Below are 17,440 nucleotides of genomic sequence, written 5' to 3' on the forward strand. Positions count from 1 at the left end.
TGTCACAATGAGCACCAGGTGTTGTATGGAAGTGTTGAATCACTACATTGTACCCTTGAAACTAATATAACACTGTATGACTGGAATTTAAATAAAAACTGAAAAAAATGAAAGCAAAAAAGAATACCCTCAGAAATAAAATATTCAATAGAAGGGTTAACTGGAGATAAGGAAATCTCCCAGAAAATAGAATTAAGAGATAATGAGATGGGAAATAGAAGAAGAGATAGGCAATCAGTAGCAGAGGTTAACATCTGACTTCCCAAGAAAAAGAACAGAGAAGACAGAGGAGGGGATTTTCAAATAAATTAAAAAAGAATAATTGCTAGGACTGAGAATGTGTTTCAAATTTAAAGAGACTCACAGGTGTGCCTAGCACAAAGGGATTTAAAAAAGGCCCACACGGGGGTGCCTGGGTGGCTCAGTCGGTTAAGCATCTCCCTTCAGCTCAGATCCTGATCCCAGGCCTGGGATCCAGCCCCACATGGGGCTCCCTGCTCAGCAGGGAGCCTGCTTCTCCCTCTGCCCCTCCCCCTGCTCATGCTTTTTCTCTCCCTCTCTTTCTCTCTGTCTCTCAAATAAATAAAATCTTTTTAAAAAAAGAAAAAAAAAAAGGCCCACACCAAGACACATTGTGATGTAATTTTCGTACTCTGGTTTGGCTCCCTCAACCCATTTTAATCTCCTTTTACCCTTGCTTTTCTTCATTTAAGAGGCTGGAAAGATCAAAACTTGCCTATGCCAAATAGCTATGGCTAAATGTGATAAAGTGGTAGCCTATAAAATATAAAGAGAAGTCTGAAGGATTTCTGTGAAAACTTGTTCTTTGATATGAGCTCTACCTCTTTTGATAGCTGGAACTACAGTAGTCATTTTTTGACCATAAGAATTACAGAGGTCTTAGTGCTGATATGCTTAAACTACTGATTTAATGATATCAGCAACTACCCATCTCTGGATTTCTTGTCACGTTGGGGGGTGGGTGGATTCCCTATTTGGCTAACTACCGTATGTTGGATTTTCTTTTACCTGCAACTAATATAATTCTAACTCATATACTTACAGAGGATCTCCCCCCCCACCCCAGAATCGCATATAAAGGTCAGGAATAAGAATGGCATCAGATTTCTCAAAAGCAACATTAAAAACTGGAAGATAATAAATAATGACTGAATAATTCAGAAGGAAAGTAATTTTCAATCTTGAATTTTATATTTGACCAAAATATTAGGTGTGAATGACAGAGATATTCAGAATTTTAAAATATTTCCTTCCTGTGTACTCTTTCTCAGGAAGTTAGTGGAAGGTGGGCTCCACCAAAGTGAGGGTATAAACCAAGAAATAGGAAAGTATGGGTTCAATCTAGAAGCATGAGCTCTAAAAGAAGAGAGGCAAAAGGAATTCCAAGGGTAGCCCAGATGGCCAGTGCAGATTGCAACAGGGGCAGAAGATTTCTAGGGGGCCTAACCACAGAAAAAAACATTATCTGATAGATCTGACTTTAAGAAAAATTATATTTAGAATGCCTTTAGAGCTATTGGAATGTGGGAGAAGACTTACCCAGAGATTGAAAAAGAATAATAAAGTCCATGCAAATCAACTTTAGAAAAATGAAAAGATATTACTGAAATGAAATATAATCATAGTATAATGTTTTAATCAGTAAGCAATATTTACTTAGTCATTATAAAAAACAATTGTGGATATAGCCCCAAATTATGTTTCAACCACATTGGGAGTCTGTGGTTCGGGGGATAAAGTGAAAGTCCTCATATCATGTTGGATACCAATACATCAGAATATACACATGATTTAGAACCATGAAGTTAAATGCCAGAAACAACAATTGAACGAATGTAATGTAACATCTGGGAATGGAAGAGCCTTGATGGTTGGATGACCAGGAGAGGGATTGCCACGGGACCGTTGTGTTTTAAATCTTTCAGCATTGTTTGACTATGTGCATGTATTACTTTGATAAAAGTAATTAAGAAAAAGAAAGCTCAGAAGTTGAGAAACTCTGCTATGTTTTTTTTTTAAGATTTTATTTTTCAGAGAGGGAGAGAGAAGTACTTGCGCACAAGCAGGGGGAGCGGCAGGCAGAGGGAGAAGCAGGCTCCCCGCTGAGTAGGGAGCCCGACGTGGGACTCGATCCCAGGACCCTAGGATCATGACCTGAGCTGAAGGCAGATGCTTAACTGACTGAGCCACCCAGGCGTCCCTGATATTTTTATGCTTAAAATTTCCTGAACATGTAGTGGTCTTTCACGCTGGCATTTCTTTGCGCATTTTCTTTACCCTTTCTGAAATGCTGCTGTGCCTTTTGTCTTCCTGGAAAAATCCTACTCATTTCACATGATTTAGCTTAAGTGAAGCTATCCATGATCTTGCAGTTAGGGTTTCCTTCTTGGTGCTACAGAATTTTGTGCAAACTTGTTTTATATCATTTATCTTTTGGTGATTATTTGCTTGTCTGCTTATCTTCCTTTCAGGAAGTTCATCTATTTCAGAGTTAGGGAGGGGTGTTTTTAATTTTTGCCTCCCCTGCAGCACTTAGCATAGCGCCTAATCATAGTAGATACTCAGTAAAAGTTGAATGAAATAATCGATCTAGGATATAGAATTAGGAAACCTGTGTTGAGGTCTAGCTTTGTTTCTCCCTTTGCCCCTCACCTTGATCAAAGCACTTGAGTTATTGCCTTAGGTTCCTCTTGGAAAAACTGGAAGTAATGAACTTCAGAGTCTCTAAGAATTTGAAAATCTGTGATTCCTTTTTATTCATAGCCCTAACATTGCAATTTAAAATCCATATATAATAAAACTATTTCCTACATTTTATTTCCTAGCTCTTACTGCAGTTTGTAATTGTTTGTGTCTTCACTGTTTTGTTTTTTATTTAAATCTATTCTCGAAGACTCTAAGCTTTCAGAAGACAAGGATATGGCTGTCCTGTTGAGCATTGTTTGCTAGTGTTTCTTAGACTTACACATGGAGACATGCAGTAAGCCTTTGCTGAATAAATACATCTTGATGGAAATTTTATGGATGCTCCATAGATCCAGTTGTTCTTTCACACATTTTAGAAAAGTATCTTTAATTCAAAATCCAATAACCAAAATTTGCATATGGTCCTTATCATTGATGTAATATCACTTCTGTCTGCATACTTGGAATGGTTTTCCATTTCCTGTGTATTCAATGCTATTTCACTCCTTTAATTACTTCATCAAAATGTCTTTCTTTCATGAGTCCTTTCTGAGTTAATCTCTTCTTCCAAGTCTCAGCAACTTAGTGTATGAGAGCTGTGGTTTATATAAGCCTTTTTTTGTGTGTGTGAGTTAAACTGTAAATAATTTGGGGCAGAGTTTTTGTGGCTTGATAAAACACTCTTATATTTTAATGAGTCAAATCTAAATGATTCAAATCTACAAGCTGGCTTTCCCTTGAATACATGCAAATAAAAAAGTCAAGGACTTGGCAAAGTTTATTTTAGATTTTGCCAAATCTGACATTTTGAAATGCAGTTTAAAAGTTAAACCAAATCCCAAACATGACTGACTGCATTTATTCCTTTCTGGCTATAAGTTGCAGATTGCCAAGAAACTAAATGAAAGTGTTTTTCTAAGCTATTAGATATCTTCTAAATAATCTGCAACCTTTAATAGTAGTCTTTTATCCCCCTTGGTGTATGTCCAAATTAAAAAGTGTTCATTGTTATTATTCCAACTCTGTGCAACAACTTCAAGTCACTTGTCTATCTACACCCGCTCCTTCCCTCTCTCCCTCCCTCCTTGTGTCTTCCTCTTTCAGTGCCAGGAATGGCTGAGTGACTTGGGTTATAGGCTGATCCAAGGGAATATGAAGCAGGGATACAGCTTAACTCTGAGCTCCTACTGTGCTTCAAATAGACACATGTCAGGTACTTGGTATGTACTAGGCATGGTGTCAGTTGCTTTACTACTGTGATATGTTTTACTTTTCCCATTTTACTGAGAAGGAAATTGACGTTCTTTGAGGAATAAGCAATCTGTCCAGTTATAAAGCTCATAAGGTTAGAGGCAGCACTTGAAACCAGATCTGCCTGAAGCAGCATGCATCCTCCCTTCCTTACATATCAAATGCTCTCTGAGAACATCAATAGCAGCATATTCTTGCCAGTACTGTACTCTTTGCGTTAAGTTTCTATTTAAGGTTGATGATGTCATAGATTTTTCTTGATCTCAGCTATGTCTTTTTCAGTTTGATAAAGATTACTATTTCATTAATATGAAGCTGAGAGTGTATGTAAGTATATTGAATGAAAGAATAAGGATTCCAAAAGATTTTGACATCCTTCAATGAAAAGCTAAACTTCAAAGGATAAATTTAGTAGGAGCAAGTGTTAGGTATTTTGTGCATGCCTCAGAAAACAACTGCGCATACAGAATTGATGAGACATGGCTTGGCAACAGTTCTTATGGGAAACTCATGGGATTTTATCATGGTAAACTCAATATAAGTAGTGATGTGAGTAGCCTGCTTTTTGGCTACCTTAAAGAAACAATAGTACCTAGAATTAGTTAGGTGAAAAATCTCAGTTTATTTTATTCTGAATTCTGGTTAGACTGCATTTGAAATAGTTGATGTGGTTGAGGCAGATTTTAAAGAGTTATGTAGACATAGTGAAATTAATTTAGACTAGGAGATTCACAAAGGTGGGTAGTGTGTCCTCCTTATGTTCCTGGAAAATAACTTTATTAGCTAAAGTTCTCCAGAGAAACAAAACCAACAGAACCAGTAGAATGCATATATATGTATAGAAATTTATTTTGAGGAATTAGTGATTGTGGGGGCTTGGTAAGACCAAAATCTGCAAGATAGACTGGCATACTGGAGACTCAGGGAAGAGTTGTAATTTGTCCAAAGTTGGTTTGCTGGCGGAATTGTCTCTTCTTCCTGGGAGGTTAGTCTTTTTCTATTAAGGCCTTCAACTGATTAGATGAGGCCCTACCACATTATGGAGGGTAATCTGCTTTGCTCAGAGTCTGTTGATTTAAATGCTAATTTCATCTAAAAAATACCTCCTCAGGTATGTTTCTTTGGGGTAAGTAGTAGCAATGTCCAAATTAGCCAAACCGTGAAAGGAGCCAAGATGTCCTTCAACGGATGAATGGATAAAGAAGATGTGGTTCATATATACAATGGAATATTCAACTATCAGAAGGGATGAATATCTACCATTTACATCCACATGGATGGAACTGGAGGGTATTATGCTAAGTGAAATAAGCCAAGCAGAGAAACACAATTACAATATGGTTTCACTCATATGTGGAACATAAGGAGTAGTGCAGAGGACAATAGGGGAAGGGAGGGAAAACTGAATGGGAAGAAATCAGAGAGGGAGACAAACCATATGAGACTCTTGACTCTGGGAAACAAACCGAGGGTTGCAAAAATGGAGGTGGGTGGGGGGATGGGGTAAATGGGTGATGGGCATTAAAGAGGGCACGTGATGTGATGAGAACGGGGTGTTATACTCAACTAATGAATCACTGAACATTACATCAAAAACTAATGATGTACTATACCTTGGCTAATTGAATTTAAATAAAAAAAATAAACAGGGTTTTCTCGTCCTGTCAGAGCTCCAGTTCTGCAACATGATCTTTCCATCCTTAAGCCACTCCACTTTATATCTAAATTTTGGAGACCATCTCCTTGGCAGAGCTTGGATTATTAGTCATCTCTGTTTAAGAGGGAGGCAGGGCACATTGATTTATGGTCCCAACAAGAATGACTACAATAGAGAAGAGGGAGTTCTCTGAAATGAATGGAGTGTTGTTACCAAAAGAAGGAAGAAATGAATTACAGGCAACCAGCTCCCCACAAATATTTACTGTGTAGTCCAAGTTGAGGCATAGGTCTAAGTAAAAGAACTCCTAATTTGGTTGGAATGAAGTCCAAAAAACTCCACAAAAACCCCAGACCTTCTTTTTTGGATGGCTTCTAAGATAGGTTCTGTCTGCCTACTTTTCCAGCTTCTGTTAAGTAGATGACTTCATAAATTTGCCTTATGTCAAGCTCCTTTTCCTCTGCTTCCTACTTTCCTTCAGAGGTATAGTTACATGTAAAAAATTTCCAAAAATTGTGACTTGCAGCTCTTACTTGGCTGCTAAGCATTCACAGCTGCCAGGATTCCCCAACTACTCTTTTCTACACTGTCTAGGATGTCTTGGCACTGACTGCTTCTGGAACTAAGACCAAGACTGGCGGACTTCTTCAAACACTGTATAAATAACCCAGTTTTACCCCTGAGGTCATTTTCCATATACAGAGTTGAATAAAGGGCAGTTAGGAGTCCAGGAGGCCAATCTATAAAGGATGCTAAAATATCATTGGGGTAGAATAGAAACATGGGCACTAGTTAGCTCAGTTTTATGTAATGTGACAAAATCTAAATTTTCCCCTTTCCCACTCAAGTAGGCAGTATCTTGGAGTAGAAAATTATTACAGTTGGGCAGTGCCCTTCCACCATGAAGTAAGCTTTGAATCTTATTTAAAGAATATAGGTTTGAAAAGGAAACCAAATTATTTGCCTGTATAAGACACTCATATAACTATATGGTTCTGTTAGCCAGTTTCTTACACTAACTGCTCATTAACACTGATGTTGCTTGCCTGAAATTGTCTGGGGATACAGTGTGATGGTGTGGGAGAGTGGAAAGATCACTAGGCAAAGAGTCAAGAGGCATAAACTGTGGGTTCAGCCTTAGTTATCTCTACAAATTCCAAATTTAGAAGAGAAGAGGAAAGCTATAGCTCTCTGTAGTAGTTCAGGATCTAGGCAGGTTAGAGCTAACTCATTAGTGTCTTGAGTGCATTCTGCTTTCGGAAATAATGATGATATCTAAGGATGGAGACTTTGCTATATGCAAGACACTGTCTCGGGCTTTTAAAAGATGTCATCTAAATCACCTGGCAGCTCTCCAAGGTAGATGATGTTATTCTCATTTCACAGGTCAGGAAGCTGTTCATGGCTTAAGAACTTGCCCAAAGTCACACGGCCAGTAATTGCAAAATTGAAATTCATACCCCAGTCCTATCCAGCTCCAAAGCCCATGCTCCTTCTTTCTTTAAGAATTTTAGAATCTGTTCTGTTACTCAGATCTGTTAAGATCTGTTATTCATTTTGTATGCTGCTGTCTAACTTAGTATCTATCACAGAGTAAGCGAGGAGGGAAGATTAGTGAATGTGAACAAAGGCACAAGATACGAATGCTCAGGTATATTCCACTTAGTAATATATAGTCCAGTGGTTTGAACAAGGAGTATGTGAAGGAGAGTGTGATGTCATTTTGAAAGTTAGATTGAGGTGGGATCATGAAATCCTTGGTTATTAGATCAAAGGATTGTAAATATTTTCAACAGTCATTGGGAAACCCCTGGAGATTTTTTTCCAAATAGAAAAAATTAAGGGATATAACTTTTTTTTCTCCAGCATCAGGAAAAATGAGTTCGGGTTTTGGGGATGTTGAGATAGAGGTTCTAAGGAGATCTTTGGCAGGGCCTGTAAATACATGATTGGGCTTTGGAGAGAGGTCAAGGATTGATAAATTTGAGGGGCGCCTGGGTGCCTCAGTCGTTAGGCGTCTGCCTTTGGCTCAGGTCATGATCTCAGGGTCCTGGGATCGAGCCCTGTGTTGGGCTTCCTGCTCCAAGGGAAGCCTGCTTCTCCCTCTCCCACTCCCCCTGCTTGTGTTCTCTCTCTTGCTGTGTCTCTGTCAAATAAATAAATAAAATCTTAAAAAAAAAAAAGAAATTTGAGAGGCACCCACATAGAAAAGCAGCAAAAAGAAAAAAAAAATCACTATTTAGAGGTTAGTCTGTATATGAATGAGTAAACGAATGGCACAGCCCACATGAAAGTGTTAGTTCCTAACAAGGTTTACCTCTCCATTCCTTGTGACATCTGCGTGTAGGGATAGAGAATTCTGTACCATACTGTTCTTTCCATCTGGTCTAGGAATACTGGGTGAACTCTCTGGAGACATCTGCTAAGGGAGATAAATCCAGTATTTCTTTCTCGTGTCATCTTCTCCACCTTTACATTTTCTCTTTTTCACTCCCTTTCTCCCCTACGGGATTATATTTCTCCACACTGCTGCAATAAAAATGTTTGGTGGCATGGTATAAGAGAAAAATAGAATGGACTGTAACACTTGGATGTTGAGTGGGAAGGTGAAAGCAGTGCATGAGATTAATTTGTTATTCTGTATTAAAGATCCTAGCATATCCCTAAGCTTGAATATCCCTAAACTTTATATCTTTGATAACTGAATAGCATTCATAGTATTTAGCTGCGTTAAGCAAGACATATGAACAAGCTACACTACTTAGCATTATAGAAAATATGAGACAATTTTTAGGACATATTTGCCATGGCAGAATAATAGCACCCTTGTTCAGGCGACTTAGATAAAAATAAAAATATTTTATAGCATATAAACTGGGTTCTTTAGCTGTCTTAAGTCTACCTTTGTGCTTTTTCTTAGTCGATATTATATAAATAACACAGACGTTCTGCTTTAAATATACCTTAGAAAAACAGTCTAGTGCTGATTTGACTATGGAGAGCCTTTCATGTTTTTCCACTCTGAAACTTACTCTGTGCTTTTTTTTTTTTAATATCCTTTTACAAATACAATCCTGAAATGCTTTGTTTCCTTTTTTGATGCGTAAGAGCATGCTCATTGGAAGCATATTGTGTGTGAAGATTGTTGCTTGTTCAATTTTGTGCACTGATGGTGAGCAGAAAATCTTTTTAGCTTCTTTCTTTGGAAAAATGATTTATACAACACCACTCCAAAAATTCAGTGTTAACAGTAAAATTACTTCTAGAGCTATTACAATGAAGAATAAGAGAAAACCTATGTTAAAAATGAATAATGCATTTATTTTAATCTTTGGCTTCCCTCCTCCACCATCTTCTTACTTGGCTACTAAAAAGGATTCAGTTAAATTCCCCAAAAGTGTTAATTTTTTTTTTTTCTGGAGCTGTTCCAGTGACATGTCAAAAGAATTTTGAAAAAGAACATTCACTTATGTATAACAGCTTTGGAATACATAATAGGATATATTAGTATGCTTTTAAAAGGATCATGGGTAGAGCATGAAGAATATAAAAGAAGTGTGTGAGCTCCTTTATTGTTCATGATTAAACCAAAATTGTTTGCATGTGAACAGATTTAATTGTTTACAAAATCTGCATAACACTGTCAACAGAATGAGATGATGGGGAGGGAGACATAAGAGCTTTTAGCCTGATTATGATTCATAGATGTTCATCTAATAAATTGCTTTTCCTAAATATAATCTGAAAGAAAAATAGCAATGAAAACAATTAGGTACTTATAGACAACTAAAAATAATTCTGTTGATTCTGTATTTTTAATTATAGGTTAATCTGAATCAGGAGGGTAACAAGACTTAGAAAACAAGGTGTCCTTAAATTCTTTAGGAGGGTCAGTGACAGTAACTGGATACCTCTTTTTAAAGGAATTGCTCTTCTTAACGATTTGATTTACTATACTAAGGATTTTTTTAAATATTGATTTTTCTTCCTTTATTTTAAGTGATTATGTGAAAATATGAAGAGATCAATATCATCATTCTCTCTCTAAAAATATTGTTATTTTACAATTTATAACTTAATACATCTATTTCCACTTTCTCTTACAAATTTCTCTCTACACTGGTCAGATATGAATGGGTCTTTGACAATACGTAGAGTTGTATTGTTTATGGAATGTGCCTAATGACTGTGGTAGTCTGATTGCTCTACTAATCCCGTCACACACACTTTTGAAGCCATTCTCCATGTGTCCTCCAAAGAGCTCTTTCTAACATATATTTGATCATATCAGTAGACTACTTAAGATTCTTGAGAGACTTTGATGACCCCAGCCTTTGCACAAAGTCTTCCCTATGTATGTATTACTGTCAGCAACCTTATACTTCCCTCTACTCTACCTGGAAAATAGGTTTTGATTTTTTTTTTTTTTTTTTGACTTTAGGACACAACTCAAGCACTGATCTCCTTTTTTTATGAAGCCTTCTCCAGACTTTTACAGGCTGATTTGTGCTGTGTTTTTTGCCTTTGTGTCTTCATTGTAGAATTCTATCATAACACCTGTAACACTTTTTTTTTTTTTTGATGTCCATGTTTGTGTTCCTCTTCTAAATTCAGAACTCTAAAGAGGAAGGAAGTCCAAGTAGTGTTTTCAAATTCCCAATAAATATTAATCTTTGGGTTTCAGGAATAAGAAGTCATAATTCTTAGAAATTCTTGGGAATTCCTGAAAGCATAAGTTGTTCTTAAAATACTTAAAGCAGTCTGTATAGGCTATATTCATTATTATCAATATCTAAAATTTCATATACTATATGAGAAATATTAAGTTTAGTAGTATATATAAAGAAGTGCAGCCTCCAGTGAATATTCAAACACTAGAAAACACCAGTGAACAGTTAGTGGGTTTTTCAAATTATGTAACATTCAGACTTCTAGTAAAGCTTAATAGGCTACACAGAATCACATGGCAAATTGCTAGTGTAGGGACTTTGCTCCTAAAACTTGTTATTTCTTGAAATACTACTCATAGGATTTATATAAATTATCTTATATAAATATGTTAATATTTATTTTCAAGAGTGATTCACTCTTAGCAGCAAATAGGGCCATGAACACACACATAACCTGACAACAGCTACAAACAAGATTGACCAATTAAATTATGACCCTCTTCTATGTTTGCCTGCCATGGTTCCTAGAAATGTTGACCTTAACCTTCTACTCCTTGTGTTGTGTCAGCACTTACTGCTCTTATTGCCAGCTTGACATCTATATGTTCTTTTAACCAGTAATGTCTCCTTGCTGTTAAGCTTTAATTCTTACGGCAGAATTATAATACTTATTTTAGTTCTGATTTTCCTTATTTCTGGACTGATTTTTTTTTAGGGGGGATTTGGAATTCAAAAAATTATAGATTTTCTGAGAAATGCTGGAAACTAATTCTTATATGGAAACAGTCTCCAATGCTTAGCATATCAGACATTCAGTAAAATGTTTTCAGATATTTCTTAAGTGAATGTTCCTTTGTAGTCCTAAAGCATCTAAGATAGTGTCTGGTACTTAGAGATACTTAAAATACTTTAATGATTGAATCTGTGGGTTTTTTTGAGTCAGTGTCATCATAAAGTAGGGCATCAGAGTTTAGATTTGGTATTGCCACCAGACGTGCCAGGTTAGCTTACATTATTTTGGTGGCTTGGGAGCAGGTGTTCTTTTTTTAGCTAAAATCTATGAGAAAACTCGTAAGATGGATAGAACTCACCAAAAACTCCCTGTTATTAAATGCATTTGTAGCACTCTATGCCTATCTTTTATAGTGTTTCTGTCTATGCCATTAATTAATTACTTGTCTGATTATTTGATTGATATTTGTATTCTTGACTAGGCTTCCTGAGGGTGGAGATTATTTCCCTTATATTCACAGGTGTAATCCTAGAAGGTGCTAGTTAACCACAGTACATGCATGGAATAAGCAGTTTATTAAGTATTTATTTTATGCATAAGTGAATGAAGGAATAGCAATCTGAATGAAGCAGAATAGTCCCAGAATGTGAACTTGTTTTACGTGAGATCCCTGAGAGGTTCTGAAGAACATAATTTGAAAACCACTACTATATTCCTTGACACAGGCTGCATAATTATGTTGCATAGTCTTGCAGAAGATTTTCTGTATTTAGGACTGGCAGTGAAATGTTATTACCCTAACTATACCTTTTACCCTGTTTTAGTAACATCTTTCATTCTGAGAGATAGTGCATTATTAGTATTGTCATTGTTCCTATTATTTACTTCCTTGTAACCTCTTTATTTATTTTTTTAAAAAGCTCTTTTTTTTGTCTTATGATCATTAGTTGTGGGGAACTTGGACTAGGGTTTGTGGCTGATTTAGAGTATATTGATCTAGCTAAGAAGAATTTCCCCCATATGTATTTGCCAAAAGCAAATAAAGCCGTCAGTTTTGAACTTGACATTAACAGAATCTTCACTGAAAAAGAGCAATCAAGCAAATTTAATCTATTTATACAAAATTAACTGTCCCTTGAGTCGCTTAATGTAATTGTGGTATTTCTGCTTGGGCTTGTAAAATGCCTTCAACTATTTTGTAGGGATTAAAAAGGAAGTAAAAAATAGCTATTTTATATTTATAAAAACCTAGCATTATTGATGTGTTTTGTGTATTGAAAATTTGAGTTAGATGATAGAGAATTTGGTTTACTTTGAAGTTACACATTTAAAATAAAGGCTACAGCAAGAAGATGGGACTTTCACGTTACTAGGGACTTAAATATTAGAGAAAAGAAAGAGTTCATAAAAATAATAACTCAGACAACAAATGGACTCTTTTTTTTTAATCTATATTTTTATACTTGGGCGAGGGAGTAGAAAAGAAAGCCCCAATACTGGGCCCTATTCAGTGACAGCTTCTTGTTCCATTTAAGGAAGACTTTGAGTAAATAAAAGTTGTTTGGAAAAACCCAGGTATAGTTGCTTTGTATGTTGTGATGAGTAGAGTGATGAAGGGAAATGTGAAGGCCCCTCACACCCTCCATCTTGCCTCAGACTACGTCCTTGAACCCTGGGGCAGAGAAAGTGCTGCTTTCATTCCTGCTTCTTGGGATTGTTGACAGCCATGTAGTGATAGAGAATGACAAGCAGGAAGAGTGACATGCCCAGCTGGTTGAAGATGGCGAGCCGCATGTCTGTGACATCCTGATCAGCTGGGCTTGTTCTGATGCAGTGTGTGCACTAGCTCCAACGAGTGGACGTTTTTGAAAAATAAACCAGTGATTAAAAATATGATTAAAATCGTGTTTCAGAAGGCACGAAAAAAACACAGAGAGAAATTAGAGGAAAAAAGGTGTGTATGGTACATCCAAGGGATCTAACATTCTAGTCATAGATGTTCTAGAAAGGGAGAATAAGTAGATAGAGGAAACAGTAATAAAAGCAAAATAACATTTCCCCAAGATGAAGACAAATTTGAATCTTTCAACTGAAAGTGCAGAGAAAGTGGTAACCAAAACTATTGGAGGAAAAAGACCTGCACTTAGATATATCCTGGCAGAATTTCTGAATCCTAGGGACAAAAATCATATTACAAGAATCAAGACTGAAAAAGCAGGTACTATTTATTTATTTATTTTTTTAAAGATTTTATTTATTTGACAGAGAGAGACACAGTGAGAGAGGGAACACAAGCAGGGGGAGTGGGAGAGGGAAAAGCCGACTTCCCCACGGAGCAGGGAGCCCGATGCGGGGCTTGATCCCAGGACCCCGAGATCATGACCTGAGCCGAAGGCAGATGCTTAACGACTGAGCCACCCAGGCGCCCCAAGCAGGTACTATTTAAAAAGGAGAGAGAATCAAATTGACCTTGGTTTTCCTGAGTGTAACAGTGGATGCTAGAAGATAGTGGAGCAGTGTATGCAGAGTATCAAGGTAAAAAAAAATTTTGCCTTTATTATATGTATTCAGTTTATACATGTGTAGCTATTTTTTTTGTAGTATCAAGGTGGATATGTAAGACAAAATTCCTCAAGTTCTTAGTATCTTAATTGATAGTAATACAATAACTGTAAGGACTTTTAACTCTCCACTTAAATCAATGGATATATCATCCAAATAATATCACAAGGAAACAGTGGCTTTAAATGACATTGGACGAGATGGATCTAACAAATATATTTAGAACATTCTATTCTAAAACAGAAGAATATACATTCTTTTCAAGTGCACATGAATATTCTCCAGAATAGATCACATGTTAGGCTACAAAACAAGCCTCAACAAATTCAAAAAGATCAAAGTCATACCATGTTATCTTTTCTGACCAAAATGCTATGAAACTAGAAATGAACCACAAGAAAAAGTCTGGAAAGAACACAGATACCTGGAGCTTGAATAACATGCTACTTAACAATGAATGGGTTGACCAAGAAATCAAAGAGGAAATAAAAAAAATATGTGGAGACAAATGAAAATGAAAACACAATGGTCCAAATGTTTGGGATGCAGCAAATGCAGTTCCCAGAGGGAATTTTAGGGCAATACAGACTTACCTCAAGAAGCAAGAAAAATCTTGAATGAACAACCTAATCTTATACCTAAAGGAGCTACAAAAAGAAGAACAAACAAATCCCCAAACCAGTAGAAGGAAGGAAATAATAAAGATTAGAGCAGAAATTAATGAAATAGACTATTAAAAACCCCAAAAGAACAGATCTATGAAAGTAGGAGCTGGTTCTTTGAAAAGAACAACAAAACTGATAAACGTTTAATGAGACTCATAAAAAAAAAAAAAAAGGACTCAAACAAAATCACAAATGAAAGAGGAAAAATAACAACTGACACTGCAAAAATACAGAGGATTATAGGAGAATATTGTGAAAAATTATATGCCAACAAATTGGACAAACTAGAAAAAAATGGATTAAGTCCTAGAATTACATAACCTACCAAAACTGAAGCAGGAAGAAATGGAAAATTTGAAAAGATTGATTACTGATTATCAGCAATGAAATTGGACCAGTGATTTAAAAATTCCCAGCAAATAGGGACACCTGGGTGGCTCAGTGGGTTAAGCACCTCCCTTCAGCTCAGGTCATGATCCCAGGGTTCTGGGATCAAACCCCATGTTGGACTCCCTACTCTGTGGGAGCCTGCCTCTCCCTCTTTCTTTGCCCCTCCCCCGACTTGTGCTCGCATGCCCTCTCTCTCTCCCTCTTTCTCTCTTTCAAATAAATAAAATCTTAAAAAACAAAAACAAAAAACCAAAAAACCCAGCAAACAAAGTCCAGGGCCAGGTGGTTGGCTTCATAGGTGAATTCTACCAAACATTTATTTTTTTGTTTTTTATTTTTATTTCTTTTCTTCAAGACTTTATTTAAATTCAAGTTAGTTAACATATAGTAGAGTATTAATTTCAAAGTAGAATCTAGTGATTCATCACTTACATGTAACACCCAGTGCTCATCACAACAAATGGCCTCTTTAATGCCCATCACCCATTTAGCCCATCCCCCCACTCACCTCCCCTCCAGCAACCCTGTTTGTTCTCTATTGTTGGGAGTCTCTTATGGTTTGCCTCCCTCTCTGTCTTTATCTTACTTTATTTTTCCTTTCTTCCCCTATGTTCATCTGTTTTGTTTCTTAAATTCCACATGAGTGAAATCACATGGTATTTGTCTTTCTCTGACTTATTTCACTTAGCGCAATACACTCTAGTTCCATCCACATACTGCAAATGGCAAGATTTCATTATTTTTGATGGCTGAGTAATATTCCATTGTATGTATATGTGTATATATATGTATATACATGTGTATATATACCTCAGAGAAGTATATGATGGGCATTTGGGCTCTTTCCAGACTTTGGCTATTGTTAATAGTGCTGCTATAAACTTTAGGGTGCTTGTGCCCCTTTGAATCACGATGTTTGTATCCTTTGGATAAATACCTAGTAGTACAATTGCTGGGTCGTAGGGTAGTTCTGTTTTTAACTTGTTGAGGAACCTCCATACTGTTTTCCGGATTGGCTGCACCAGTTTGCATTCCCATCAACAGTATAAGAGTCTACCAACCACTTAAGGGAGAATTAATACCTGTTCTTCTCAAACTATCCCAAAAAATAGGAGGAAGGAAAGCTTCCAAATTAATTCTATGAGGCCAGCATTACCCTGATACCAAAACCAGATAAAGACATTACAATAAAAGAGGATTATATGCCAATATCTCTGATGAACATCGATGCAACAGTGCTCAACAAAATATTAGCAAAGTGAATTCAGTAACACAGTAAAAACATTATTCACAACGATTAGCTATTCCCGGATTTATTCCCAGGATACAAGGGTGGTCCAGTACTTGCAAATCAATCAACATGATCACATCAATAAGAGAAAGGATAAAAACCCTATGATTATTTCAACAGATGCATAAAAAACATCTGACAAACTACAGCATCCATTCATGATAAAAACCCTCAACAAAGTAGGTTTAGAGGGAACATACCTCAACATATAAAGGCCATATATGAAAAACCCACAGCTAACAGCATACTCGATGGGGGAAAAACTGAGAGCTTATCCGCTAAGTTCAGGAACAAGACTAGTATGTCCACTCTCACAATGTTTATTCAATATAGTACTGGAAGTCCTAGCCATAGCAATCAGACAAAAAAATGGAATAAATAGTATGCAAATTGGTAAGGAAGAAGTAAAACTTTCACTATTTTGAGATGACACACTATGTAGAAAACCGTAAAGACTTCAAGAACCTAGTAGAACTGATAAATGAATTTGGTAAGGTCACACCATACAAAATCAATATACAGAAATCGATTGCATTTCTATACACTAATAATGAAATAGCAGAAAGAGAAATTAAGAAAACAATCCCATTAAAAAAAAAAACCAAAACAAAACAAAAAAGAAAACAATCCCATTTACAATTGCACTAAAAAATAATAAGAATAAATTAACCAAGGCGGTGAAAGACCTGTACTATTTATTTATTTATTATTGTAAATTCATTTAGCTAACATATAGCACATCATTAGTTTCAGATGTAGTGTTCAATAATTCATCAGTTGCGTATAATACCCATTGCTCATCACATCATGTACCCTCCTTAAAGCCCATCACCCAATTACCCCATCCCCCCACCCACCTCCCCTCCAGCAACCCTCAGTCTGTTTCCTAGAGTTAAGAGTCTTTCATGGTTTTCTATCCTCTCTGATGACTTCCCATTTGGTTTTCCTTCCCTTCCCCTATGATCCTCTTCCCTGTTTCTTAAGTTCCACATATGAGTGAAACCATATGATAATTGTCTTTCTCTGATTGAAATATTTCACTCAGCATAATAACTTCCAGTTCTGTCCATGTCAGTATAAATGGTAAGTATTCATCCTTTCTGATGGCTGAATAATTACATCTTCAACAAGGTAAAAATATGCAATGGGAAAAAGACATTCTCTTCAACAAATGGTGTTGGGAAAACTGGACAGCTACATTCAAAAGAATGAAATTGGATCACTTTCTTACACCATACACAAAAATAAACTCAAAATGAATTAAAGATCTAAATGTGAGACCTGAAACCATAAAAATTCTAGAATAGAACACAAGCAGTAATTTCTCTGACATTGGCCATAGCAACATCCTTCTAGATAGGTATCCTGAGGCAAAGGAAACAAAAGGAAAAATAAACTATTAGGACCATATCAACATAAAAGCTTCTGTACAGCAAAGGAAACAGTAGAACTAAAGACAACATACTGAATGGGAAAAGATACACAAATAACTTATCGAATAAGGGGCTAGTAGCT

At 36.3% G+C, this 17,440-nt stretch overlaps 1 protein-coding gene across 1 annotated transcript; it reads right to left on the bottom strand.

The window, feature by feature from the left end:
* Positions 1–12,712: 12,712 nt before the first annotated feature.
* LOC117998461 (dolichyl-diphosphooligosaccharide--protein glycosyltransferase subunit 4-like) lies at positions 12,713–15,996 on the bottom strand. The gene is made up of 2 exons (XM_034987231.1): positions 15,979–15,996; positions 12,713–12,859 (listed from the first exon to the last, which is right to left on the bottom strand). The coding sequence occupies exons 1-2, from the start codon at positions 15,994–15,996 to the stop codon at positions 12,713–12,715; spliced, it is 165 nt and encodes a 54-aa protein (XP_034843122.1).
* Between the last annotated feature and the right edge of the window lie 1,444 nt (positions 15,997–17,440).

The sequence above is a fragment of the Mirounga leonina genome, unplaced genomic scaffold (assembly GCF_011800145.1).
Source record: "Mirounga leonina isolate KUSES-001 unplaced genomic scaffold, KU_Mleo_1.0 Mir_418, whole genome shotgun sequence".
In the NCBI taxonomy this organism is placed as follows: Eukaryota; Metazoa; Chordata; class Mammalia; order Carnivora; family Phocidae; genus Mirounga; species Mirounga leonina.